At 57.2% G+C, this 26,476-nt stretch overlaps 2 protein-coding genes and 1 long non-coding RNA gene across 12 annotated transcripts; 1 reads left to right on the top strand and 2 right to left on the bottom strand.

Moving 5' to 3' along the window:
• Positions 1–619: 619 nt before the first annotated feature.
• Positions 620–11,734, top strand: LOC148662343 (class I histocompatibility antigen, F10 alpha chain-like). Of its 2 annotated transcripts, XM_088631949.1 has the most exons (8): positions 621–874; positions 3,815–4,081; positions 5,333–5,623; positions 6,208–6,498; positions 7,671–7,778; positions 7,918–7,950; positions 8,831–8,881; positions 10,612–11,734. In XM_088631949.1, the coding sequence occupies exons 1-8, from the start codon at positions 676–678 to the stop codon at positions 10,701–10,703; spliced, it is 1,332 nt and encodes a 443-aa protein (XP_088488075.1). In that variant the 5' UTR covers positions 621–675; the 3' UTR covers positions 10,704–11,734. The 2 variants fall into 2 exon arrangements, with proteins under 2 accessions (XP_088488076.1, XP_088488075.1); XM_088631950.1 differs by lacking the exon at positions 7,918–7,950 and having other exon boundaries at positions 620–874.
• A 3,823-nt stretch (positions 11,735–15,557) lies between these two features.
• LOC148662341 (class I histocompatibility antigen, Gogo-B*0201 alpha chain-like) lies at positions 15,558–26,209 on the bottom strand. Of its 9 annotated transcripts, XM_088631862.1 has the most exons (8): positions 26,058–26,209; positions 23,372–23,638; positions 21,826–22,116; positions 20,414–20,704; positions 17,811–17,945; positions 15,931–16,680; positions 15,844–15,885; positions 15,558–15,810 (listed from the first exon to the last, which is right to left on the bottom strand). In XM_088631862.1, exons 1-8 carry the CDS (start codon positions 26,116–26,118, stop codon positions 15,707–15,709), a joined length of 1,941 nt encoding a protein of 646 aa, XP_088487988.1. In that variant the 5' UTR covers positions 26,119–26,209; the 3' UTR covers positions 15,558–15,706. The 9 variants fall into 9 exon arrangements, with proteins under 9 accessions (XP_088487988.1, XP_088487986.1, XP_088487991.1 ...); XM_088631860.1 differs by having other exon boundaries at positions 15,844–16,680; XM_088631865.1 differs by lacking the exon at positions 15,844–15,885 and having other exon boundaries at positions 15,892–16,680.
• Positions 20,711–21,811, bottom strand: LOC148662342 (uncharacterized). Its single transcript, XR_015936758.1, has 3 exons — positions 21,673–21,811; positions 21,324–21,634; positions 20,711–21,220 (listed from the first exon to the last, which is right to left on the bottom strand). It is a non-coding gene; the product is annotated as an uncharacterized LOC148662342 (long non-coding RNA).
• Positions 26,210–26,476: the final 267 nt, after the last annotated feature.

The following is a 26,476-nucleotide window of genomic DNA, read 5'->3' as shown; positions in this document are numbered from 1 at the left end:
GAGGACTGGACACTGACCCCTCCTCCTCACAGAGAGACTGGGGGTCACTCCTGGTGTGGGGGTGCTCTTACAGTGAGGACTGGACACTGACCCCTCCTCCTCCTCCTCACAGAGAGACTGGGGGTCACTCACATGCTGGGCGCGGGGCTCCCCCCGTCGGTGTCTGAACTGACCCCTCTGTCCAGGCTGTGGTCACTCTCGCCCTGTTTGTCCACCCTGAGGACTGGGAGGGCTGTTCCCACGACCCTGCCCAGGGGTGACGTGACCCTCGCTGACCCCCGTGTGACTCACACACACACACGTCACACGCGCACCCCGCGTGAGCCAGCGCTGGTCCGACACAAGGCTGCCTCGGCAGTTCCCCAGTCCAGTTAATGGTTTGGTGCGCGTGCAGTACGCTCCCCACTGGGCTGGGGCTGATTCGCCAGCACTGAGCACAGACAGGGTGTCGGGGCTGGTCGGGGCGGCGCTGCCTGCCTGCGGCTCAGGGGCGGAGTCGACTGGCTCCGCAGAGACACGCGGAAGTGAGAGAGAGACAGCTACAGACACGCAGGAGAGAGAGAGAGACAGCTACAGACACGCAGGATAGAGAGAGAGAGACAGCTACAGACACACGGAGAGAGAGAGAGAGAGAGAGCGAGAGAGGGAGGGACAGACAGACAGCTACAGACACGCATGAGAGAGAGAGAGACAGCTACAGACACACGGAAGAGAGAGAGAGAGAGACAGCTCCAGACTCCAGACTCCAGAGGAGAGAGAGAGAGAGAGAGACAGCTCCAGACTCCGGGACCCGTCGCTGCTGCGCTTCTGGCCCAGATGACCCCCGGACCGGCCCTTCTCCTGGCGCTGGCCCTGTGCTGGCCGGCCAGCGGCGGTAAGGAAGATTCCGGTGGATCGTTTCTAGTTCCCTGGGTCCGTCGAGAGACTTTCTGCCCGTCGCCCTTCTCGGAAGCCCGCTTCGTCCTGTGTCGAGAGACGCGAAAGTGAAACTAGTTTTGTTCGGACAGAAATACCCTTTTTTTTAATCCTTTCTCTTCGTTTTGTTTTTTTTTTTGTTCTCTCCTGTCCCGCTTTTCAGTCAAATAAACATGTGAAACGCGTTCCTCCACTCCGGGTGCTAAAGTCGACATGATCAACTTATTAATTCTCATTTTTAGTGAAGTGCGTCGTTTCAAAGTCTCGGTGGGGCCTGCTGTCCCGGGTTCAATTTCAACTGAAACCGCTCCTTCCATTGTGTGCAGAGTCTGATATTGACCTTCCCTTCGAAGAAACGGCCGTTCTGTTCTGTAGATTTTCCTATAGAGTCCTGTGTTGGAACAGGTCAAAATGGATGTCGAGGCGGGTCTACGGCCTTTTTACCGGGTTTAATCTGCTTTCATGAAGTGTTAACTGTATTATCGTACAGATGGAGATAGATGGAGGAGACTCCCGTTGTGTTTTTACACTTGTTTTAACGATCTGTCAGTAAGAACTCCAGTGTACCACCACAGTACATGTGGCGTCCAAGTCCAAGTTCAAGTTCAAGTTCTCTATCGATCTATCGAAACCGAGGCGTGACAGCAGCCCGGCCCCCAGACCAGCAAAAAGAGGCGTCGGACTAGTCGAACAATTAAAAATCACGCGAGTACAGCGATGCGAAATAAACTCTGTAGAGGTAGGTGGGAGTGCAAAACGCGCTCCTAGTCGCTGTACAGCAGTCAAGTACGTGCGAAACGCGCAGATACAGAGATCTACAGACTGACAGGACCACAGCACACAAGTACACGAGAGAAACAGGCTGCCCCTAGACCGGCAGATGAGGCTGCTGGATGGTGGGGTACACACTGGTGGGGGTGGAGGGGATCCCCATTACCTGTACGGCGCTTTGAGTGGAGTGTCCAGAAAGGCGCTATAGACGTGGAAGCAGTTGTTATTGCCCAAGGAGATCAGAGAGTCACCTTCTCTAAACTCCTTCAGATCCAGACCCCAAACCCTCTTCTTCAGAAGAACCTTTACTGAACTGGTTCCATTCTTCACCCCTCTGCTCTTCTTAATACCACCTTCCACGGTCTCCTCTATTGGTATTGTTGTATTGTTGCAATTGTGTTCAGGTGGGTAGCTGCGTCAGCATGCGTAGGCTGCAAAGGAACAAGTAACAGGTTTATTCCCTGCTGGAAAAAAAGAAGAAAGAGAACACAACGTTTCGGCCGTGGAGCACACCTGAAGAAGGCTCCACGGCCGAAACGTTGTGTTCTCTTTCTTCTTTTTTTCAGCAGGGAATAAACCTGTTACTCGTTCCTTTGTTGTAATTATAATTGTGTCTTATCTTGTGTATTCTTCTTATTTATTGTTATTGTCATCCTGTAAAGCGCTTTGAGAAGCCACCTTTAAAGGCGCTATATAAAATTACGTTTATTATTATTATTATTATTATTATTATTATTATTATTATTGTTGTAATTATTAGACGAAGGGCCGGCAGTCCTGACTTAGCCAGGTGCAGCCCTCCAGCTCTGTAATCGCCTCGGCCAGCGTGTTGTTCTGTGTGTGTGTGTGTGTCTGTTCGCTTGCGGTCTGGGGATCCCCTCCTCTGTCCTCTGGATCATCCGAACCCTAAAAACCCCCCCGGCAGCGCTCACGCACGTCATTATGCCCCCAGAGTGAAACGGTCTGGGGACGAGTGAAAATCGACCCGGAGACCTGTCGGCAGGCCGTTTCGAATCGTAAGAACTTACTAAATCTTTGTTTTACTTAGTTTAATATTTTTTTTCCCCCATAATGCGTATTCATAGTGTAATATGTAGCCCCTGACGGTGTTTCTTTTATATTTATACACGTTATACGCGCCCTTGCTAGTGTTGTAGTTTGTTGCCGCGGCGGTGTTGTTGTGGTTTTTGGCTGAACTTGTTTTCAAAAAAAAATATATATTCTCCAACGTGCGCCGCTGGGGTCGGGCTGGCGACCGGTGACGTCAGAGGCGCGCCGCGCCCCCCGATTGGCGGAGAGCGCCGAGCCCCGCCCCCTCTCCCCCGGAAGAGAGTCGGAGTCGCTCGGCCGGTGTGGGTGTGTGTGTGTGTCTGGCGTCGCTGGGAAAACATGGACAAGAGTCGGGAAAGCGGGCGTCCCGTCGGGCCCGGAGGGTGGATCCTGAGCGCCGGGACACGGGGGAGGGGGCCGGGGGCGCTACGCTGGCGGCGGGCGGTGAGTGTCGCCCTGAAAGCGAAACTAAACTTCGAGACGAGAAAAACAGGAGGCGTGGCGTCGTGTTGTTACTGCTGTTCGTGACGTCACCCCCGCCCTGGACTCGGCAGTCTCTTCAGTCTGGAGGGAGGGTCCCATACTGACAGGCTGGGGGAACTGAGTCTCTTCAGTCTGGAGGGAGTGTCCCACACTGACAGGCTGGAGGAACTGAGTCTCTTCAGTCTGGAGGGAGTGTCCCACACTGACAGGCTGAGGGAACTGAGTCTCTTCAGTCTGAAGGGAGTGTCCCACACTGACAGGCTGGAGGAACTGAGTCTCTTCAGTCTGGAGGGAGTGTCCCACACTGACAGGCTGGAGGAACTGAGTCTCTTCAGTCTGAAGGGAGTGTCCCATACTGACAGGCTCAGGGAACTGAGTCTCTTCAGTCTGGAGGGAGGGTCCCACACTGACTCCCTTCAGAGTGTCCCACACTGACAGGCTGAGGGAACTGAGTCTCTTCAGTCTGAAGGGAGTGTCCCACACTGACAGGCTGAGGGAACTGAGTCTCTTCAGTCTGGAGGGAGTGTCCCACACTGTGTGTACTGGAGTGTCCAGTCAGTGTGTGTGTATTAACCCCCCTCTCTCTCTGTTCCAGAGAGACACTCCCTGCACTATATATACACTGCCCTCTCCAAGCCTGTAGATGGCATCCCTGAGTTCACAGCTATGGGGGTGCTGAACGACAGGCAGATCGATTACTATGACAACCGGATCATGCAGAAGATTCCCAAGCAGAGCTGGATGAAGACAAACATGGGTCAGGAATACTGGGAGAAGGGAACCCAGTCCAGGAAGAGCAAGGAGCAGTGGTTCAAAGTCAACGTTGGGATTCTGATGGACCGGATGAGACAGAACAACTCTGGTGAGCTGGACATCATGTGTCTCCTGTCCTGAAGTCTGTGTACCTCCTCCTGTGTCTGTATGAACCCCTCTCTCTCTCTCAGGGCAGTGTGTGTATGAACCCCTCTCTCTCTCTCAGGGCAGTGTGTGTGTGAACCCGTCTCTCTCTCTCAGGGCAGTGTGTGTATGAACCCGTCTCTCTCTCTCAGGGCAGTGTGTGTGTGAACCCGTCTCTCTCTCTCAGGGCAGTGTGTGTGTGAACCCGTCTCTCTCTCTCAGGGCAGTGTGTGTGTGAACCCGTCTCTCTCTCTCAGGGCAGTGTGTGTGTGAACCCGTCTCTCTCTCTCAGGGCAGTGTGTGTGTGAACCCGTCTCTCTCTCTCAGGGCAGTGTGTGTGTGAACCCGTCTCTCTTTCTCAGGGCAGTGTGTGTATGAACCCCTCTTTCTCTCTCAGGGCAGTGTGTGTGTGAACCCGTCTCTCTCTCTCTCTCTCAGGGCAGTGTGTGTGTGAACCCGTCTCTCTCTCTCAGGGCAGTGTGTGTGTGAACCCGTCTCTCTCTCTCAGGGCAGTGTGTGTGTGAACCCCTCTCTCTCTCTTAGGGCAGTGTGTGTGTGAACCCCTCTCTCTCTCTTAGGGCAGTGTGTGTGTGAACCCCTCTCTCTCTCTCAGGGCAGTGTGTGTGTGAACCCCTCTCTCTTTCTCAGGGCAGTGTGTGTATGAACCCCTCTTTCTCTCTCAGGGCAGTGTGTGTGTGAACCCGTCTCTCTCTCTCTCTCTCAGGGCAGTGTGTGTGTGAACCCGTCTCTCTCTCTCTCTCTCAGGGCAGTGTGTGTGTGAACCCGTCTCTCTCTCTCTCTCTCAGGGCAGTGTGTGTGTGAACCCGTCTCTCTCTCTCTCTCTCAGGGCAGTGTGTGTGTGAACCCGTCTCTCTCTCTCTCTCTCAGGGCAGTGTGTGTGTGAACCCGTCTCTCTCTCTCTCTCTCTCAGGGCAGTGTGTGTGTGAACCCGTCTCTCTCTCTCTCTCTCAGGGCAGTGTGTGTGTGAACCCGTCTCTCTCTCTCTCTCTCAGGGCAGTGTGTGTGTGAACCCGTCTCTCTCTCTCTCTCTCAGGGCAGTGTGTGTGTGAACCCGTCTCTCTCTCTCTCTCTCAGGGCAGTGTGTGTGTGAACCCGTCTCTCTCTCTCTCTCTCAGGGCAGTGTGTGTGTGAACCCGTCTCTCTCTCTCTCTCTCAGGGCAGTGTGTGTGTGAACCCGTCTCTCTCTCTCTCTCAGATCTCCATATTCTCCAGTGGATGCACGGCTGTGAAATCGAGGTGCAGCCTGGCTCTGAACCCCAGTTCCTGAGGGGCTACGATCAGTACAGCTACGATGGGCGGGACTTCCTGTCTTTCGATGAGTCCAAAATGCAGTGGGTGGCGCCGGTCCGGCCCGCTGAGCCCACGAAGCACAAGTGGGACAACGAGCAGATTCTGAACCAGTACACCAAGGGCTACCTGGAGAGGGAGTGTGTGGACTGGTTGACCAAGTTCCTGGCGTTCGGAGAGCAGCAGATCAAGAAGTCTGGTCAGTGTGCTGGACAGAGTGTGGTCCTTACTGGACAGAGTGTGGTCCTTACTGGACAGAGTGTGGTCCTTACTGGACAGAGTGTGGTCAGTGTGCTGGACAGAGTGTGGTCAGTGTGCTGGACAGAGTGTGGTCAGTGTGCTGGACAGAGTGTGGTCAGTGCACCAGTGTGTGGTCATTACTGGACTGTGAGGTCAGTGCACCATTGTGTGGTCAGTGTGCTGGGCAGTGTGGTCAGTGCACCAGTGTGTGGTCAGTGTGCTGGAATGTGAGGTCAGTGGACCAGTGTGTGGTCAGGGTCAGGAGTGTGTGCTCAGTGCACCATTGTGTGGTCAGTGTGCTGGAATGTGTGGTCAGTGTACCAGTGTGTGGTCAGTGTGCTGGAATGTGTGGTCAGTGTACCAGTGCGTGGTCAGGGTCAGGAGTGTGTGGACAGTGCTGGTCAGTGTGGACAGCGTGTGTCCAGTACACAGAGCCAGACAGATCAGAAAGTGTTTGGTCGGTAGTGAGTGCTGACTGTGGACAGTGTCCAGTCGGTCAGTGGCTGTGCCTGCAGTAACACTCTCCTCCCCCACCTGTCTCAGTTCCCCCTGATGTCCACATGTTTGCCAAGAGGTCACTGACCCCCGGCCAGCTCACGCTGACCTGCCTGGCCACGGGCTTCTACCCCCCCGACGTCCAGGTGGACCTCTACCGGGACGGGGTCATGCTGCTGGAGAAGGACGGGGTGCTGTCCAGTGGGGTCAGGCCCAACGGCGCTGAGGAAGACACCTACCAGCTGAGGAAGAGTCTGGAGATCCGGGAGACGGACAAGAGGAGCTACAGCTGTGAGGTCAAACACAGCAGCCTGAAAGAGCCTGTCGTCAGGCAGTGGGGTAAGGATAGGGGCTCCGGAGCGCGTGCGTGCGACAGGCTCTGGTGTGGTGCGTGCGTGCGACAGGCTCTGGTGTGCGTGCGTGCGTGCGACAGGGACTCTGGTGTGCGTGCGTGCGTGCGACGGGCTCTGGTGTGCGTGCGTGCGACGGGCTCTGGTGTGCGTGCGTGCGTGCGACGGGCTCTGGTGTGCGTGCGTGCGTGCGACGGGCTCTGGTGTGCGTGCGTGCGTGCGACGGGCTCTGGTGTGCGTGCGACAGGGGCTCTGGTGTGCGTGCGTGCGACAGGGGCTCTGGTGTGCGTGCGTGCGTGCGACGGGCTCAGGTGTGCGTGCGTGCGACAGGGGCTCTGGTGTGCGTGCGTGCGACAGTCTCTGGTGTGCGTGCGACGGGCTCTGGTGTGCGTGCGTGCGACAGGGGCTCTGGTGTGCGTGCGTGCGACGGGCTCTGGTGTGCGTGCGTGCGACGGGCTCTGGTGGTGTGCGTGCGTGCGACGGGCTCTGGCGTGCGTGCGTGCGTGCGACGGGCTCTGGCGTGCGTGCGTGCGTGCGACGGGCTCTGGCGTGCGTGCGTGCGTGCGACGGGCTCTGGCGTGCGTGCGTGCGTGCGACGGGCTCTGGCGTGCGTGCGTGCGTGCGACGGGCTCTGGTGTGCGTGCGTGCGTGCGACGGGCTCTGGCGTGCGTGCGACGGGCTCTGGTGTGCGTGCATGCGACGGGCTCTGGTGTGGTGCGTGCGTGCGACAGGGGCTCTGGTGTGCGTGCGTGCGACAGGGGCTCTGGTGTGCGTGCGTGCGACGGGCTCTGGTGTGCGTGCGTGCGACAGGGGCTCTGGTGTGCGTGCGTGCGACAGGGGCTCTGGTGTGCGTGCGTGCGACAGGGGCTCTGGTGTGCGTGCGTGCGACAGGGGCTCTGGTGTGCGTGCGAGCGAGCGACAGGGGCTCTGGTGTGCGTGCGAGCGAGCGACAGGGGCTCTGGTGTGCGTGCGAGCGAGCGACAGGGGCTCTGGTGTGCGTGCGAGCGAGCGACAGGGGCTCTGGTGTGCGTGCACGTGCTCGAGTGTGCACGCGTGAGGGGGGCTCTGGCGTGTGCCGAACCACGGCGCGACACTCCCGTCTCTCACCCCTGCTCCGCTCCACTGAGCCCCGTCTCCCTGTCTGTCTCCCCGCGTCTCCAGAACGCACGGTGTGGGTCCTCCCCATCGTTGTGTCGGTCGTCCTGCTGGTGGTGGCGCTGGTCGCAGGCGGGGCGGCCCTGGCCTTCTTCGCCCACAGGAGGAAGAAAGGTGAGAGAGTCCGCAGCCCCGCCGGGTCCCGTTGTCTCCTCGAGCTCCGACCCCTTCGCAGGCGTCGCGTCCTCCCGATCGTCGTGACCCGGTGCCGGTGTTTAATGTGTGACATTCGTGTGTGTTTTTTTTTTTTTAGCATCTGGTTCAGACTCTTCGGGCTCTCCCCACAGTAAGTACAGTGTTTCGTTTTCATCTGTCTGTGCTCTGCGGCTCTGCGCCCCTGCAGTGGAGTCTCAGCGAGCCTGTCTGTGCTCTGCGGCTCTGCGCCCCTGCAGTGGAGTCTCAGCGAGCCTGTCTGTGCTCTGTGCCCCTGCAGTGGAGTCTCAGCGAGCCTGTCTGTGCTCTGCGGCTCTGCGCCCCTGCAGTGGAGTCTCGGCGAGCCTGTCTGTGCTCTGCGGCTCTGCGCCCCTGCAGTGGAGTCTCAGCGAGCCTGTCTGTGCTCTGCGGCTCTGCGCCCCTGCAGTGGAGTCTCAGCGAGCCTGTCTGTGCTCTGCGGCTCTGCGCCCCTGCAGTGGAGTCTCAGCGAGCCTGTCTGTGCCCTGCGGCTCTGCGCCCCTGCAGTGGAGTCTCAGCGAGCCTGTCTGTGCTCTGCGGCTCTGCGCCCCTGCAGTGGAGTCTCAGCGAGCCTGTCTGTGCTCTGCGGCTCTGCGCCCCTGCAGTGGAGTCTCAGCGAGCCTGTCTGTGCTCTGCGCCCCTGCAGTGGAGTCTCAGCGAGCCTGTCTGTGCTCTGCGCCCCTGCAGTGGAGTCTCAGCGAGCCTGTCTGTGCTCTGCGCCCCTGCAGTGGAGTCTCAGCGAGCCTGTCTGTGCTCTGCGCCCCTGCAGTGGAGTCTCAGCGAGCCTGTCTGTGCTCTGCGCCCCTGCAGTGGAGTCTCAGCGAGCCTGTCTGTGCTCTGCGCCCCTGCAGTGGAGTCCCAGCGAGCCTGTCTGTGCTCTGCGCCCCTGCAGTGGAGTCCCAGCGAGCCTGTCTGTGCTCTGCGGCTCTGCGCTGCGCTGGGTGGTGATGATGATCCCGGTGGCAATGCTGACTGAGGTGTTCCTCTCTCAACAGGCTCTGACTCAGATCTGCAAACTAACGGCAAGACCATCTCCAACGGCAACGGTAAGCTGACCTTTTTTGGGGGTTTTAACCCCTCTCTCTCTCTCAGTGCAGTGTTCATGTACTGGAGTGTCCAGTCAGTGTGTCTGTATGAACCCCTCTCTCTCTCAGTGCAGTGTTCATGTACTGGAGTGTCCAGTCAGTGTGTCTGTATGAACCCCTCTCTCTCTCAGTGCAGTGTTCATGTACTGGAGTGTCCAGTCAGTGTGTCTGTATGAACCCCTCTCTCTCTCTCAGTGCAGTGTTCATGTACTGGAGTGTCCAGTCAGTGTGTGTGTATGAACCCCTCTCTCTCTCAGTGCAGTGTTCATGTACTGGAGTGTCCAGTCAGTGTGTGTGTATGAACCCCTCTCTCTCTCAGTGCAGTGTTCATGTACCGGAGTGTCCAGTCAGTGTGTCTGTATGAACCCCTCTCTCTCTCAGTGCAGTGTTCATGTACCGGAGTGTCCAGTCAGTGTGTGTGTATGAACCCCTCTCTCTCTCAGTGCAGTGTTCATGTACTGGAGTGTCCAGTCAGTGTGTCTGTGTGAACCCCTCTCTCTCTCAGGTCAGTGTTCATGTACTGGAGTGTCCAGTCAGTGTCTGTATGAACCCCTCTCTCTCTCAGTGCAGTGTTCATGTACTGGAGTGTCCAGTCAGTGTGTCTGTATGAACCCCTCTCTCTCTCAGTGCAGTGTTCATGTACTGGAGTGTCCAGTCAGTGTGTCTGTATGAACCCCTCTCTCTCTCAGTGCAGTGTTCATGTACTGGAGTGTCCAGTCAGTGTGTGTGTGTGAACCCCTCTCTCTCTCAGTGCAGTGTTCATGTACTGGAGTGTCCAGTCAGTGTGTGTGTGTGAACCCCTCTCTCTCTCAGTGCAGTGTTCATGTACTGGAGTGTCCAGTCAGTGTGTCTGTATGAACCCCTCTCTCTCTCAGTGCAGTGTTCATGTACTGGAGTGTCCAGTCAGTGTGTCTGTATGAACCCCTCTCTCTCTCAGTGCAGTGTTCATGTACTGGAGTGTCCAGTCAGTGTGTGTGTATGAACCCCTCTCTCTCTCAGTGCAGTGTTCATGTACTGGAGTGTCCAGTCAGTGTGTGTGTATGAACCCCTCTCTCTCTCAGTGCAGTGTTCATGTACTGGAGTGTCCAGTCAGTGTGTCTGTATGAACCCCTCTCTCTCTCTCAGTGCAGTGTTCATGTACTGGAGTGTCCAGTCAGTGTGTGTGTATGAACCCCTCTCTCTCTCAGTGCAGTGTTCATGTACTGGAGTGTCCAGTCAGTGTGTCTGTATGAACCCCTCTCTCTCTCAGTGCAGTGTTCATGTACTGGAGTGTCCAGTCAGTGTGTCTGTATGAACCCCTCTCTCTCTCAGTGCAGTGTTCATGTACTGGAGTGTCCAGTCAGTGTGTGTGTATGAACCCCTCTCTCTCTCAGTGCAGTGTTCATGTACTGGAGTGTCCAGTCAATGTGTCTGTATGAACCCCTCTCTCTCTCAGTGCAGTGTTCATGTACTGGAGTGTCCAGTCAGTGTGTGTGTATGAACCCCTCTCTCTCTCAGTGCAGTGTTCATGTACTGGAGTGTCCAGTCAGTGTGTCTGTATGAACCCCTGTCTGTCTCAGTGCAGTGTTCATGTACTGGAGTGTCCAGTCAGTGTGTCTGTATGAACCCCTCTCTCTCTCAGTGCAGTGTTCATGTACTGGAGTGTCCAGTCAGTGTGTGTATTAACCCCTCTGTCTCTCTCTCTCTCCCAGGTGTATCAGTGCCCTTGATCTCTAATGGAGGACAGACCCAGCCTAATGGTGGCTTGATCCCAGAGGGTGTGCCCTTTGTGCTTTCTGTCTAGTCAGTGTAACCCTGTCCCCACACTGTCCCCACACTGTCCCCACACTGTCCCCTGAGCTACTCTCCTCTTCCGGATGACTCCACAGATCCTCATGAGCACTTCTGCACTCCTGTCGGCCCAGCCTGAGTACACACCGGCCCCGGCAGCAAAGGGTTAAGGGAAGCACGAGCAGATCTGGGATCCAGTCTGCGACGTGTGAATTAATTAGGACCAATCTGCGGATCTCTTCTGCAGCTTGTTCATTAATTATAGAGACAATCTGCGGATCTCTTCTGCAGCTTGTTCATTAATTATAGAGACAGTCTCCGGATCTCTTCTGCAGCTTGTTCATTAATTATAGAGACAGTCTCCAGATCTCTTCTGCGACTTGTTAATTAATTATAGAGACAGTCTCCGGATCTCTTCAGCAGCTTGTTAATTATAGAGACAATCTGCAGATCTCTTCAGAAGCTTGTTAATTAATTATAGAGACAATCTGCGGATCTCTTCTGCGACTTGTTAATTAATTATAGAGACAATCTCCGGATCTCTTCAGAAGCTTGTTAATTAATTATAGAGACAATCTGCGGATCTCTTCAACAGCTTGTTAATTAATTATTGAGCCAGTCTTGGGGTCTCTTCTGCGACGTGCGCTGAGGCAGAGAGAGATTTTGCGTTTTTTTCCATGTTCGTTTCATTATTTTATCTGCTGTGGCAACACTGATTGTACCTGTCGGCCATGCTCGTCAAGCCCCTTGAACTGAACTGACGGGTTTCTCCTCTGCGCGGCGCTAGGGGGCGCTCTCGGCACGCGCTCGTCCGTCTGTGTTCACGAGAGGTGCGCACTTTCACTTTCTCGACTGGCCTTGGCCTTTAATCGGAGTATATAATCTGATGAAATTGCATTTATAAGATGCATTTTTTAGTTTTGTTTGTTCCAAATCAGTATTTTTATATCCTGTCTCTGTGTGTCTGTGTCTCGTTGGTAAACGAGAGAAATTCGGCCTGATGCTCATGTGAGGACGTAATAAAGCTATATTCTTGTGAAACTCCGCGATGGCGGTCTTGGCCAGTTTGTCTTCGCTCCCCGCGGGGGTCAAAGGTCACCAGCGGCGCGGCGCGGCGCTGGGAGGGGGTCTGCAGCCGGAGGCTCTGGCCCGTCGCTCTGCGCAGGGCCTGACTCAGACGCTGGGGTCCTGGGTCTGGGAGGGTGACGGGGGCAGTGCGCAGGGCCTGACTCAGACGCTGGGGTCCTGGGTCTGGGAGGGTGAGGGGTCGGGGGGCTGTGCGCGGGGCCTGACTCAGACGCTGGGGTCCTGGGTCCGGGAGGGTGACGGGACGGGGGGCTGTGCGCGGGGCCTGACTCAGACGCTGGGGTCCTGGGTCTGGGAGGGTGACGGGGGCTGTGCGCAGGGCCTGACTCAGACGCTGGGGTCCTGGGTCTGGGAGGGTGACGGGTCGGGGGGCTGTGCGCAGGGCCTGACTCAGACGCTGGGGTCCTGGGTCTGGGGGGGTGACGGGGGCTGTGCGCAGGGCCTGACTCAGACGCTGGGGTCCTGGGTCTGGGGGGGTGACGGGGGGCTGTGCGCAGGGCCTGACTCAGACGCTGGGGTCCTGGGTCTGGGAGGGTGACGGGTCGGGGGGCTGTGCGCGGGGCCTGACTCAGACGCTGGGGTCCTGGGTCTGGGAGGGGGACGGGGGGCTGTGCGCGGGGCCTGACTCAGACGCTGGGGTCCTGGGTCTGGGAGGGTGACGGGGGCTGTGCGCGGGGCCTGACTCAGACGCTGGGGTCCTGGGTCTGGGAGGGTGACGGGGGCTGTGCGCAGGGCCTGACTCAGACGCTGGGGTCCTGGGTCTGGGAGGGTGACGGGTCGGGGGGCTGTGCGCAGGGCCTGACTCAGACGCTGGGGTCCTGGGTCTGGGAGGGGGACGGGGGCTGTGCGCAGGGCCTGACTCAGACGCTGGGGTCCTGGGTCTGGGAGGGTGACGGGGGCTGTGCGCAGGGCCTGACTCAGACGCTGGGGTCCTGGGTCTGGGAGGGTGACGGGTCGGGGGGCTGTGCGCAGGGCCTGACTCAGACGCTGGGGTCCTGGGTCTGGGAGGGTGACGGGGGCTGTGCGCAGGGCCTGACTCAGACGCTGGGGTCCTGGGTCTGGGAGGGTGACGGGACGGGGGGCTGTGCGCAGGGCCTGACTCAGACGCTGGGGTCCTGGGTCTGGGAGGGTGACGGGGGCTGTGCGCAGGGCCTGACTCAGACGCTGGGGTCCTGGGTCTGGGAGGGTGACGGGTCGGGGGGCTGTGCGCAGGGCCTGACTCAGACGCTGGGGTCCTGGGTCTGGGAGGGGGACGGGGGCTGTGCGCAGGGCCTGACTCAGACGCTGGGGTCCTGGGTCGGGGGGCTGTGCGCAGGGCCTGACTCAGACGCTGGGGTCCTGGGTCTGGGAGGGTGTTCCAGAGCCAGCAGGGGGCGCTCTCACCCAGCTCACAGCCCCACTGGAGCCCAGTAGGGGGCGCCTGGCCAGGACCTGGAGGGGAGACTCCTGGGAGAGGTGTGAGTGGGGCCAGCAGGGGGCGCTCTCACCCAGCTCACAGCCCCACTGGAGCCCAGTAGGGGGCGCCTGGCCAGTACCTGGAGGGGAGACTCCTGGGAGAGGTGTGAGTGGGGCCAGCAGGGGGCGCTCTCACCCTGCGGTCTGTGGGGGTCCTGATGCCCCAGTATAGTGACGGGGGACACTGGACTGTAAACAGGCGCCGTCCTTCGGATGAGACGTCAAACCGAGGTCCTGACTCTCTGTGCTCATTAACAATCCCGGGGTGTCTCTCGAGAAGAGTAGGGGTGTTACCCCAGTGTCCCGGTCAAATACCCCCCCTGGTCTTGACCCATCATGGCCTCCTAATAACCCCCCTCTCTGAACTGGCCTCATCCCTCTGCTCTCCTCCCCCTGAGAGCTGCTGTGTGTGAGAGGACTGGAGCCTCATGCAGGTGGGGTACACACTGGTGGAGCAGGAGGGGATCCCCGTTACTGTCCAGAGCTCCGAGGGGAGAGCCCGGAGGAGAGCTCCAGACGGGTGAGGAGTTCTTTTCTCTGGGAGAAGACGTCTCTCTGCCCAGGACTCCAGGGTATCGCCAGGTACGGACTTCCTGACGGGCGGCTCCGCCCACTGCTGAGGGATGGGGTTTCCATGGTTTTTCGGCCGGAGAGCTCTGCCACCGATTTGTGTTCAGGGCTGCCCGAGCGCCTCTGTGTTCATGTGCTGGAGTGTTCAGTCCAGTCGGCGTGTCTGTATTAACCACTGCGCACCAGGGTGCCCCCTTGTTAACACGGTTTTATTCGGGTCTCCCGAGGAACAGAATATCACCATTACACCGTTAATATGTGCGATAATGCACCTCCAAATGTCCAGGCAAGCTGTATGTCAGTGTTGAAGTGGGAAAGGCTGGAGCTCATGAAGACAGGGTGTATCACAGAAGGTTCTGGTCGCAGAAGTCCAGAAGAATTCAGTTAACGTTTTCCCTGCTGCGGGGAGCGAGGAGATGGGGTACCCAGGGAGAGCCCTGGGGTCTCTCTGAGACGCGGCGCTCGCGACCGGAGGCAGACTTCCCGGAGGACTGTCTGGACCTTGGCGTGTGTCTGAGTCTGTCGCCGTGTGTCTGGTTCCATGTGTCTGACTGTCCCAGTGTGAGTGAGAGAGAGACTGCGCTTGTGTGTGTGTGTGTGTGAGACTATCCCAGTGTGAGTGTGTGTGTGAGACTATCCCAGTGTGAGTGTGTGTGTGAGACTATCCCAGTGTGAGTGTGAGAGAGAGACTGCGCTTGTGTGTGTGTGTGTGTGTGTGTGTGTGTGTGAGACTATCCCAGTGTGAGTGTGTGTGTGAGACTATCCCAGTGTGAGTGTGTGTGTGAGACTATCCCAGTGTGAGTGTGTGTGAGAGACTATCCCAGTGTGAGTGTGTGAGAGACTATCCCAGTGTGAGTGTGTGTGAGAGACTATCCCAGTGTGAGTGTGTGTGAGAGACTATCCCAGTGTGAGTGTGTGAGAGACTATCCCAGTGTGAGTGTGTGAGAGACTATCCCAGTGTGAGTGTGTGAGAGACTATCCCAGTGTGAGTGTGTGAGAGAGAGAGACTGCGCTTGTGTGTGAGAGAGAGAGACTGCGCTTGTGTGTGAGTGTGAGAGAGACTGCGCTTGTGTGTGAGTGTGAGAGAGAGAGAGACTGCGCTTGTGTGTGAGTGTGAGAGAGAGAGAGACTGCGCTTGTGTGTGAGTGTGAGAGAGAGAGAGACTGCGCTTGTGTGTGAGTGTGAGAGAGAGAGAGACTGCGCTTGTGTGTGAGTGTGAGAGAGAGAGAGACTGCGCTTGTGTGTGAGTGTGAGAGAGAGAGAGACTGCGCTTGTGTGTGAGTGTGAGAGAGAGAGACTGCGCTTGTGTGTGAGTGAGTGTGTGAGAGACTATCCCAGTGTGAGTGTGAGAGAGAGACTGCGCTTGTGTGAGTGTGAGAGAGAGAGAGACTGCGCTTGTGTGTGAGTGTGAGAGAGAGAGAGACTGCGCTTGTGTGTGAGTGTGAGAGAGACTGCGCTTGTGTGAGTGTGAGAGAGACTGCACTTGTGTGTGAGTGTGAGAGAGACTGCGCTTGTGTGTGAGTGTGAGAGAGACTGCGCTTGTGTGTGAGTGTGAGAGAGACTGCGCTTGTGTGTGTGTGAGTGTGAGAGAGACTGCGCTTGTGTGTGTGTGAGTGTGAGAGAGACTGCGCTTGTGTGTGTGTGAGTGTGAGAGAGACTGCGCTTGTGTGTGTGTGAGTGTGAGAGAGACTGCGCTTGTGTGTGTGTGAGTGTGAGAGAGACTGCGCTTGCGTGTGAGTGTGAGAGAGAGAGAGACTATGCTTGTGTGTGAGTGAGTCTGAGCAGCAGACGGGCACGATGACCCCCGGGCGTGTCAGTGTCAGTGTCTGGTGTCCAGTGTCGTCCAGTGTCTGGTGTCCACGCCTGTGTCCAGTGTCGTCCAGTGTCTGCCGCTGGATGGCCGGCTCAGGGCTCACCCCTGGAGGGCAGCAGGGGCTGACGCTCCACTGGGCTCCCCGGGGTGCCTGGGGGACAGGGGGACTCCCCCCGAGTCGAGCCCCCCGGGGTGCCTGGGGGACAGGGGGACTGCGCCCCCGGGGTGCCTGGGGGACAGGGGGACTGCGCCCCCCGAGTCGAGCCCCCCGGGGTGCCTGGGGGACAGGGGGACTCCCCCCGAGTCGAGCCCCCCGCGGGGACAGGACACGCAGGGTGAGCGCTGCTCTCCGAGCTGACCGGCGAATGACCTTGACCCGGGACCAGACCGGAGCTGGCCCTGGCCTGCAGCCCACTCTCTGTGCTGGCACTGACCGCAGGCCCGCTGACACTGACCACAGGCCCACTGACCGCAGGCCCACTGACTGCTGGGCCACTGACGCTGACCACAGGCCCGCTGACCGCAGGCCCGCTGACCGCTGGGCCACTGACGCTGACCACAGGCCCACTGACCGCAGGCCCGCTGACCGCAGGGCCACTGACACTGACCACAGGGCCACTGACCGCAGGCCTGCTGACGCTGACCGCAGGCCCGCTGACCGCAGGGCCACTGACACTGACCACAGGCCCACTGACCGCAGGCCCGCTGACCGCAGGGCCACTGACACTGACCACAGGGCCACTGACCGTAGGCCTGTTGACGCTGACCGCAGGCCCGCTGACCACAGGGCAGCTGACACTGACCACAGGGCCACTGACCGTAGGCCTGTTGACGCTGACCACAGGCCCGCTGACCGCAGGCCCACTGACCGCAGGGACGCTGACCGCAGGCCAACTGACGCTGACCACAGGCCCACTGACCACAGGGCCACTGACCGCAGGCCCACTGATGTTGACCACAGGCACGCTGACCGCAGGGCCACTGACGCTGACCGCAGGCCCGCTGACCTCGTGACCTTTGGTCTGGGTGTCTTTGACGTTGACCAGATTGTACTTTGCCGACAGAGCTGTCAGGAAGAGAGAGAATTGGGTTCCTGTTACTAGACTGCATCTCCATTCCATCTTCCCCTGCAGGACTGGTCTACTGGGACTACTGGGACTGGAGCTCCTACTGTAACAGACTGCTCTACTGGGACTACTGGGACTGGAGCTCCTATTGTAACAGGACTGTTCTACTGCACTGGGACTGGAGCTCCTACTGTAACAGACTGGTCTACTGCACTGGGACTGGAGCTCCTACTGTAACAGACTGTTCTACTGCACTGGGACTGGAGCTCCTATTGTAACAGACTGGTCTACTGGACTGGGACTGGAGCTCCTATTGTAACAGACTGTTCTACTGCACTGGGACTGGAGCTCCTATTGTAACAGACTGTTCTACTGCACTGGGACTGGAGCTCCTATTGTAACAGACTGGTCTACTGCACTGGGACTGGAGCTCCTATTGTAACAGACTGGTCTACTGCACTGGGACTGGAGCTCCTATTGTAACAGACTGGTATACTGTACTGGGACTGGAGCTCCTACTGTAACAGACTGCTCTACTGGGACTACTGGGACTGGAGCTCCTATTGTAACAGGACTGTTCTACTGCACTGGGACTGGAGCTCCTACTGTAACAGACTGGTCTACTGCACTGGGACTGGAGCTCCTATTGTAACAGACTGCTCTACTGCACTGGGACTGGAGCTCCTATTGTAACAGACTGGTCTACTGAACTGGGACTGGAGCTCCTATTGTAACAGGACTGGTCTACTGGACTGGGACTGGAGCTCCTATTGTAACAGACTGGTCTACTGGACTGGGACTGGAGCTCCTATTGTAACAGACTGGTCTACTGCACTGGGACTGGAGCTCCTACTGTAACAGACTGTTCTACTGCACTGGGACTGGAGCTCCTATTGTAACAGACTGGTCTACTGGACTGGGACTGGAGCTCCTATTGTAACAGGACTGGTCTACTGGACTGGGACTGGAGCTCCTATTGTAACAGGACTGGTCTACTGGACTGGGACTGGAGCTCCTATTGTAACAGACTGGTCTACTGCACTGGGACTGGAGCTCCTACTGTAACAGACTGGTCTACTGGACACACAAGGTGGCGGGAGTGTGGAGCAGGCAGGACAGGCGGTCTTACCCAGCGTGCCCTTCCTGTGCAAGACGAGCAGCACTAGCGCCCCGCCCAGCAAGACGAGCAGAGCCGCGGCGAGCCCCAAGATGACCGCTGTGGAGGCACTGTCGCCAGCGCTGTCACAGCCCCACGGTGAGCCCCCTGAGAGACAGACAGGCAGGCAGAGAGACAGACGGGTCAGGACAGGGTCTTTACCTCACTGGCAGAGAGACAGACAGGTCAGGACAGGGTCTTTACCTTACTGGCAGAGAGACAGACGGGTCAGAAAGGGTCTTTACCTCACTGGCAGAGAGACAGATGGGTCAGGAAGGGTCTTTACCTTACTGGCAGAGAGACAGACAGGTCAGGAAGGGTCTTTACCTCACTGGCAGAGAGACAGACGGGTCAGGAAGGGTCTTTACCTTACTGGCAGAGAGACAGACAGGTCAGGAAGGGTCTTTACCTCACTGGCAGAGAGACAGACGGGTCAGGACAGGGTCTTTACCTCACTGGCAGAGAGACAGACAGGTCAGGAAGGGTCTTTACCTTACTGGCAGAGAGACAGACGGGTCAGGAAGGGTCTTTACCTCACTGGCAGAGAGACAGACAGGTCAGGACAGGGTCTTTACCTTACTGGCAGAGAGACAGACGGGTCAGAAAGGGTCTTTACCTCACTGGCAGAGAGACAGACAGGTCAGGACAGGGTCTTTACCTCACTGGCAGAGAGACAGACAGGTCAGGACAGGGTCTTTACCTTACTGGCAGAGAGACAGACAGGTCAGGACAGGGTCTTTACCTTACTGGCAGAGAGACAGACAGGTCAGGACAGGGTCTTTACCTTACTGGCAGAGAGACAGACGGGTCAGAAAGGGTCTTCACCCCGCTGGCAGAGAGACAGACGGGTCAGAAAGGGTCTTTACCTCGCTGGCAGAGAGACAGACAGGTCAGGACAGGGTCTTTACCTTACTGGCAGAGAGACAGACGGGTCAGGAAGGGTCTTTACCTCACTGGCAGAGAGACAGACGGGTCAGGACAGGGTCTTTACCTCACTGGCAGAGAGACAGACAGGTCAGGACAGGGTCTTTACCTCACTGGCAGAGAGACAGACAGGTCAGGACAGGGTCTTTACCTCACTGGCAGAGAGACAGACAGGTCAGGAAGGGTCTTTACCTCACTGGCAGAGAGACAGACGGGTCAGGACAGGGTCTTTACCTCACTGGCAGAGAGACAGACGGGTCAGGACAGGGTCTTTACCTCACTGGCAGAGAGACAGACAGGTCAGGACAGGGTCTTTACCTTACTGGCAGAGAGACAGACGGGTCAGAAAGGGTCTTTACCTCACTGGCAGAGAGACAGATGGGTCAGGAAGGGTCTTTACCTTACTGGCAGAGAGACAGACAGGTCAGGAAGGGTCTTTACCTCACTGGCAGAGAGACAGACGGGTCAGGAAGGGTCTTTACCTTACTGGCAGAGAGACAGACAGGTCAGGAAGGGTCTTTACCTCACTGGCAGAGAGACAGACGGGTCAGGACAGGGTCTTTACCTCACTGGCAGAGAGACAGACAGGTCAGGAAGGGTCTTTACCTTACTGGCAGAGAGACAGACGGGTCAGGAAGGGTCTTTACCTCACTGGCAGAGAGACAGACAGGTCAGGACAGGGTCTTTACCTTACTGGCAGAGAGACAGACGGGTCAGAAAGGGTCTTTACCTCACTGGCAGAGAGACAGACAGGTCAGGACAGGGTCTTTACCTCACTGGCAGAGAGACAGACAGGTCAGGACAGGGTCTTTACCTTACTGGCAGAGAGACAGACAGGTCAGGACAGGGTCTTTACCTCACTGGCAGAGAGACAGACAGGTCAGGACAGGGTCTTTACCTCACTGGCAGAGAGACAGACAGGTCAGGACAGGGTCTTTACCTCACTGGCAGAGAGACAGACGGGTCAGGACAGGGTCTTTACCTCACTGGCAGAGAGACAGACAGGTCAGGACAGGGTCTTTACCTTACTGGCAGAGAGACAGACAGGTCAGGACAGGGTCTTTACCTCACTGGCAGAGAGACAGACAGGTCAGGACAGGGTCTTTACCTTACTGGCAGAGAGACAGACGGGTCAGAAAGGGTCTTCACCCCGCTGGCAGAGAGACAGACGGGTCAGAAAGGGTCTTTACCTCGCTGGCAGAGAGACAGACAGGTCAGAAAGGGTCTTTACCTTACTGGCAGAGAGACAGACGGGTCAGGAAGGGTCTTTACCTCACTGGCAGAGAGACAGACGGGTCAGGAAGGGTCTTTACCTCACTGGCAGAGAGACAGACAGGTCAGGACAGGGTCTTTACCTTACTGGCAGAGAGACAGACGGGTCAGAAAGGGTCTTTACCTCACTGGCAGAGAGACAGACAGGTCAGGACAGGGTCTTTACCTCACTGGCAGAGAGACAGACAGGTCAGGACAGGGTCTTTACCTTACTGGCAGAGAGACAGACAGGTCAGGACAGGGTCTTTACCTTACTGGCAGAGAGACAGACAGGTCAGGACAGGGTCTTTACCTTACTGGCAGAGAGACAGACGGGTCAGAAAGGGTCTTTACCCTGCTGGCAGAGAGACAGACTGGCAGAGGGACAGACAGGTCCTTACCCCACTGCCTGACGACGGGCTCTTTCAGGCTGCTGTGTTTGACCTCACAGCTGTAGCTCCTCTTGTCCGTCTCCCGGATCTCCAGACTCTTCCTCAGCTGGTAGGTGTCTTCCTCAGCGCCGTTGGGCCTGACCCCACTGGACAGCACCCCGTCCTTCTCCAGCAGCATGACCCCGTCCCGGTAGAGGTCCACCTGGACGTCGGGGGGGTAGAAGCCCGTGGCCAGGCAGGTCAGCGTGAGCTGGCCGGGGGTCAGTGACCTCTTGGCAAACATGTGGACATCAGGGGGAACTGAGACAGGTGGGGGAGGAGAGTGTTACTGCAGGCACAGCCACTGACCGACTGGACACTGTCCACAGTCAGCACTCACTACCGACCAAACACTTTCTGATCTGTCTGGCTCTGTGTACTGGACACACGCTGTCCACACTGACCAGCACTGTCCACACACTCCTGACCCTGACCACGCACTGGTCCACTGACCACACATTCCAGCACACTGACCACACAATGGTGCACTGAGCACACACTCCTGACCCTGACCACACACTGGTCCACTGACCACACATTCCAGCACACTGACCACACAATGGTGCACTGAGCACACACTCCTGACCCTGACCACACACTGGTACACTGACCACACATTCCAGCACACTGACCACACACTGGTCCACTGACCACACATTCCAGCACACTGACCACACACTGGTCCACTGACCACACATTCCAGCACACTGACCACACAATGGTCCACTGACCACACATTCCAGCACACTGACCACACACTGGTGCACTGACCACACACTGGTGCACTGACCTCACAGTCCAGTAATGACCACACACTGGTGCACTGACCACACTGACCACACACTGGTGCACTGACCACACAATGGTGCACTGAGCACACACTCCTGACCCTGACCACACACTGGTCCACTGACCTCACATTCCAGCACACTGACCACACACTGGTGCACTGACCACACATTCCAGCACACTGACCACACAATGGTGCACTGAGCACACACTCCTGACCCTGACCACACACTGGTCCACTGACCTCACATTCCAGCACACTGACCACACACTGGTGCACTGACCACACTGCCCAGCACATTGACCACACACTGGTGCACTGACCACACATTCCAGCACACTGACCACACAATGGTGCACTGACCTCACAGTCCAGTAATGACCACACACTGGTGCACTGACCTCACAGTCCAGTAATGACCACACACTGGTGCACTGACCACACTGTCCAGCACACTGACCACACTCTGTCCAGTAAGGACCACACTCTGTCCAGCACACTGACCACACTCTGTCCAGTAAGGACCACGCTCTGTCCAGCACACTGACCACACACTGTCCAGTAAGGACCACACACTGTCCAGCACACTGACCAGACTTCTTGATCTGCTGCTCTCCGAACGCCAGGAACTTGGTCAACCAGTCCACACACTCCCTCTCCAGGTAGCCCTTGGTGTACTGGTTCAGAATCTGCTCGTTGTCCCACTTGTGCTTCGTGGGCTCAGCGGGCCGGACCGGCGCCACCCACTGCATTTTGGACTCATCGAAAGACAGGAAGTCCCGCCCATCGTAGCTGTACTGATCGTAGCCCCTCAGGAACTGGGGTTCAGAGCCAGGCTGCACCTCGATTTCACAGCCGTGCATCCACTGGAGAATATGGAGATCTGAGAGAGAGAGAGACAGGTTCACACACACACTGCCCTGAGAGAGAGAGACAGGTTCACACACACACACTGCCCTGAGAGAGAGAGACAGGTTCACACACACACACTGCCCTGAGAGAGAGAGACAGGTTCACACACACACACTGCCCTGAGAGAGAGAGACAGGTTCACACACACACTGCCCTGAGAGAGAGAGACAGGTTCATACACACACACTGCCCTGAGAGAGAGAGACAGGTTCACACACACTGCACTGAGAGAGAGAGAGACAGGTTCACACACACACTGCCCTGAGAGAGAGAGAGGGGTTCATACACACAGTGCCCTGAGAGAGAGAGACAGGTTCATACACACACTGCCCTGAGAGAGAGAGACAGGTTCACACACACACTGCCCTGAGAGAGAGAGAGGGGTTCATACACACAGTGCCCTGAGAGAGAGAGACAGGTTCACACACACACTGCCCTGAGAGAGAGAGACAGGTTCACACACACACACTGCCCTGAGAGAGAGAGACAGGTTCACACACACACACTGCCCTGAGAGAGAGAGACAGGTTCACACACACACACTGCCCTGAGAGAGAGAGACAGGTTCACACACACACTGCCCTGAGAGAGAGAGACAGGTTCATACACACACACTGCCCTGAGAGAGAGAGACAGGTTCACACACACTGCACTGAGAGAGAGAGAGACAGGTTCACACACACACTGCCCTGAGAGAGAGAGAGGGGTTCATACACACAGTGCCCTGAGAGAGAGAGACAGGTTCATACACACACTGCCCTGAGAGAGAGAGACAGGTTCACACACACACTGCCCTGAGAGAGAGAGAGGGGTTCATACACACAGTGCCCTGAGAGAGAGAGAGGGGTTCATACACACACTGCCCTGAGAGAGAGAGACAGGTTCATACACACACTGCCCTGAGAGAGAGAGAGACAGGTTCACACACACACTGCCCTGAGAGAGAGAGACAGGTTCATACACACACTGCCCTGAGAGAGAGAGACAGGTTCATACACACACTGCCCTGAGAGAGAGAGACAGGTTCACACACACACTGCCCTGAGAGAGAGACAGGTTCATACACACACTGCCCTGAGAGAGAGAGACAGGTTCACACACACACTGCCCTGAGAGAGAGAGACGGGTTCACACACACACTGCCCTGAGAGAGAGAGACGGGTTCATACAGACACAGGAGGAGGTACACAGACTTCAGGACAGGAGACACATGATGTCCAGCTCACCAGAGTTGTTCTGTCTCATCCGGTCCATCAGAATCCCAACGTTGACTTTGAACCACTGCTCCTTGCTCTTCCTGGACTGGGTTCCCTTCTCCCAGTATTCCTGAGGCATGTTTGTCTTCATCCAGCTCTGCTTGGGAATCTTCTGCATGATCCAGTTGTCATAGTAATCGATCCGCCTGTCGTTCAGCACCCCCATAGCTGTGAACTCAGGGATGCCATCTACAGGCTTGGAGAGGGCAGTGTATATATAGTGCAGGGAGTGTCTCTCTGGAACAGAGAGAGAGGGGGGTTAATACACACACACTGACTGGACACTCCAGTACATGAACACTGCACTGAGAGAGAGAGGGGTTCATACAGACACACTGACTGGACACTCCAGTACATGAACACTGCACTGAGAGAGAGAGGGGTTCATACAGACACACTGACTGGACACTCCAGTACATGAACACTGCACTGAGAGAGAGAGGGGTTCATACACACACACTGACTGGACACTCCAGTACATGAACACTGCACTGAGAGAGAGGGGGGTTAATACACACACACTGACTGGACACTCCAGTACATGAACACTGCACTGAGAGAGAGAGGGGTTAATACACACACACTGACTGGACACTCCAGTACATGAACACTGCACTGAGAGAGAGAGGGGTTCATACAGACACACTGACTGGACACTCCAGTACATGAACACTGCACTGAGAGAGAGAGGGGTTCATACACACACACTGACTGGACACTCCAGTACATGAACACTGCACTGAGAGAGAGAGGGGTTCATACACACACACTGACTGGACACTCCAGTACATGAACACTGCACTGAGAGAGAGGGGGGTTAATACACACACACTGACTGGACACTCCAGTACATGAACACTGCACTGAGAGAGAGAGGGGTTCATACACACACACTGACTGGACACTCCAGTACATGAACACTGCACTGAGAGAGAGAGAGGGGTTCATACAGACACACTGACTGGACACTCCAGTACATGAACACTGCACTGAGAGAGAGAGGGGTTCATACACACACACTGACTGGACACTCCAGTACATGAACACTGCACTGAGAGAGAGGGGGGTTAATACACACACACTGACTGGACACTCCAGTACATGAACACTGCACTGAGAGAGAGAGGGGTTCATACACACACACTGACTGGACACTCCAGTACATGAACACTGCACTGAGAGAGAGAGGGGTTCACACACACACTGACTGGACACTCCAGGACATGAACACTGCACTGAGAGAGAGAGGGGTTCATACAGACACACTGACTGGACACTCCAGTACATGAACACTGCACTGAGAGAGAGAGGGGTTCATACACACACACTGACTGGACACTCCAGTACATGAACACTGCACTGAGAGAGAGAGGGGTTCACACACACACACTGACTGGACGCTCCAGGACATGAACACTGCACTGAGAGAGAGAGGGGTTCACACACACACACACTGACTGGACACTCCAGGACATTTCAGTAACTGCATATTGAGCCACAAACCGGAAGAAAAACAAATATGCATCTCGAATATTAGATATGAGTTTTAAACCCGTGGAGAACCAGGAAGTGTGTCAGGAATGTGTGCCGATCGGAGTAAACACATTCCTGAGACGTTCCTGTGAAGCCGGTGACTATTTCCTGCTCCCCCCTCTGTCATGGGAGAGCTGGAGCCTGGCTTGTCTCAACAGGAGCTCTGCGGGAGGATTTGCGTTTCCATTTCCCTCGCACGTTTGGGGTTTTATTTCAGGTCGTCCGGGGTTTATCAGTCTCTCTCGCTCCTGAATGTCACTGGAATCGGAACTGAAAACCCACTGGAAAAACTAAAAACAAACGCTGCCAGCGGTGGCTGTACACGGAGGGGGGTGGGGGTGGGGAACAGGCTGCCCAGCCCTGTGGTTGAAGCCGATACCCTGGCTTCTCTCCAGACACAGCTGGGTGAGCTCCTCCAGTCAGGACAGGAGGCTCTTCTGTACACAGAGGGGGGTGGGGGTGGGGAACAGGCTGCCCAGCCCTGTGGTTGAAGCCGATACCCTGGCTTCTCTCCAGACACAGCTGGGTGAGCTCCTCCAGTCAGGACAGGAGGCTCTTCTGTACACAGAGGGGGGTGGGGGTGGGGAACAAGCTGCCCAGCCCTGTGGTTGAAGCCGATACCCTGGCTTCTCTCCAGACACAGCTGGGTGAGCTCCTCCAGTCAGGACAGGAGGCTCTACTGTACACAGAGGGGGGTGGGGGTGGGGAACAGGCTGCCCAGCCCTGTGGTTGAAGCCGATACCCTGGCTTCTCTCCAGACACAGCTGGGTGAGCTCCTCCAGTCAGGACAGGAGACTCTACTGTACACAGAGGGGGGTGGGGGTGGGGAACAGGCTGCCCAGCCCTGCTGTTGAGGCCGATACCCTGGCTTCTCTCCAGACACAGCTGGGTGAGCTCCTCCAGTCAGGACAGGAGGCTCTTCTGTACACAGAGGGGGGCGGGGGTGGGGAACAAGCGAACTGCGCCCCACTGTTGAAGCCCCGACACGCACAGCCTGGCCGGTTCGATACAGAGGAGGAGCCAGGAAAGGAGACGGGATGTCAGCCGCGGACAGAATCGTACCCCGCCCTCCGCCGGCGCTCCCCAGAGCCCCCCCCCAGACGGCGCCCAGCCCGTGACTCACCGGCCCCTGACCCCGCGGCCCCGCAGGAGAGCAGCAGCAGCAGCACCCCGAGAGCCGCCATCGCCCCAGCGCCCGGACTCAGACTGCGGCGCTGCGGCGTCCCGGGAATCCGGCAGAACCGGCTGCTCCACCCGCCCCCTCGCGCTGCCTGCCTGCCGACGGTTGCTAGGCAGTGCTGTCGCCAGGGCGAGGGTGTTGGGGGGGTTATTGGCTGCCCCCGGACCCGAGGGAGACCCGGTTCTGCCCTCGGCCCGGCCCGGCCCGGCCCGGCCCAGCGCCGGGGTCTCACACCTCCAGGCAGAAGCAGCGAACCAGCGCGCTGCAGGACTCCTGCTGGGCCGCCAGGGGGCGCTCTCCCCCTCGGCCAGAGTTTCCAAAGCGACGCCCCCGTGTGGAGAGTGAGTGCTGTGTCTCGGCTC

Source organism: Lepisosteus platostomus, chromosome 5 (genome assembly GCF_059453375.1).
Source record: "Lepisosteus platostomus isolate fLepPlt1 chromosome 5, fLepPlt1.hap1, whole genome shotgun sequence".
In the NCBI taxonomy this organism is placed as follows: Eukaryota; Metazoa; Chordata; class Actinopteri; order Semionotiformes; family Lepisosteidae; genus Lepisosteus; species Lepisosteus platostomus.
Note: the sequence above shows the minus strand (reverse complement) of the source record. Positions and strands in the feature narration are given on the sequence as shown.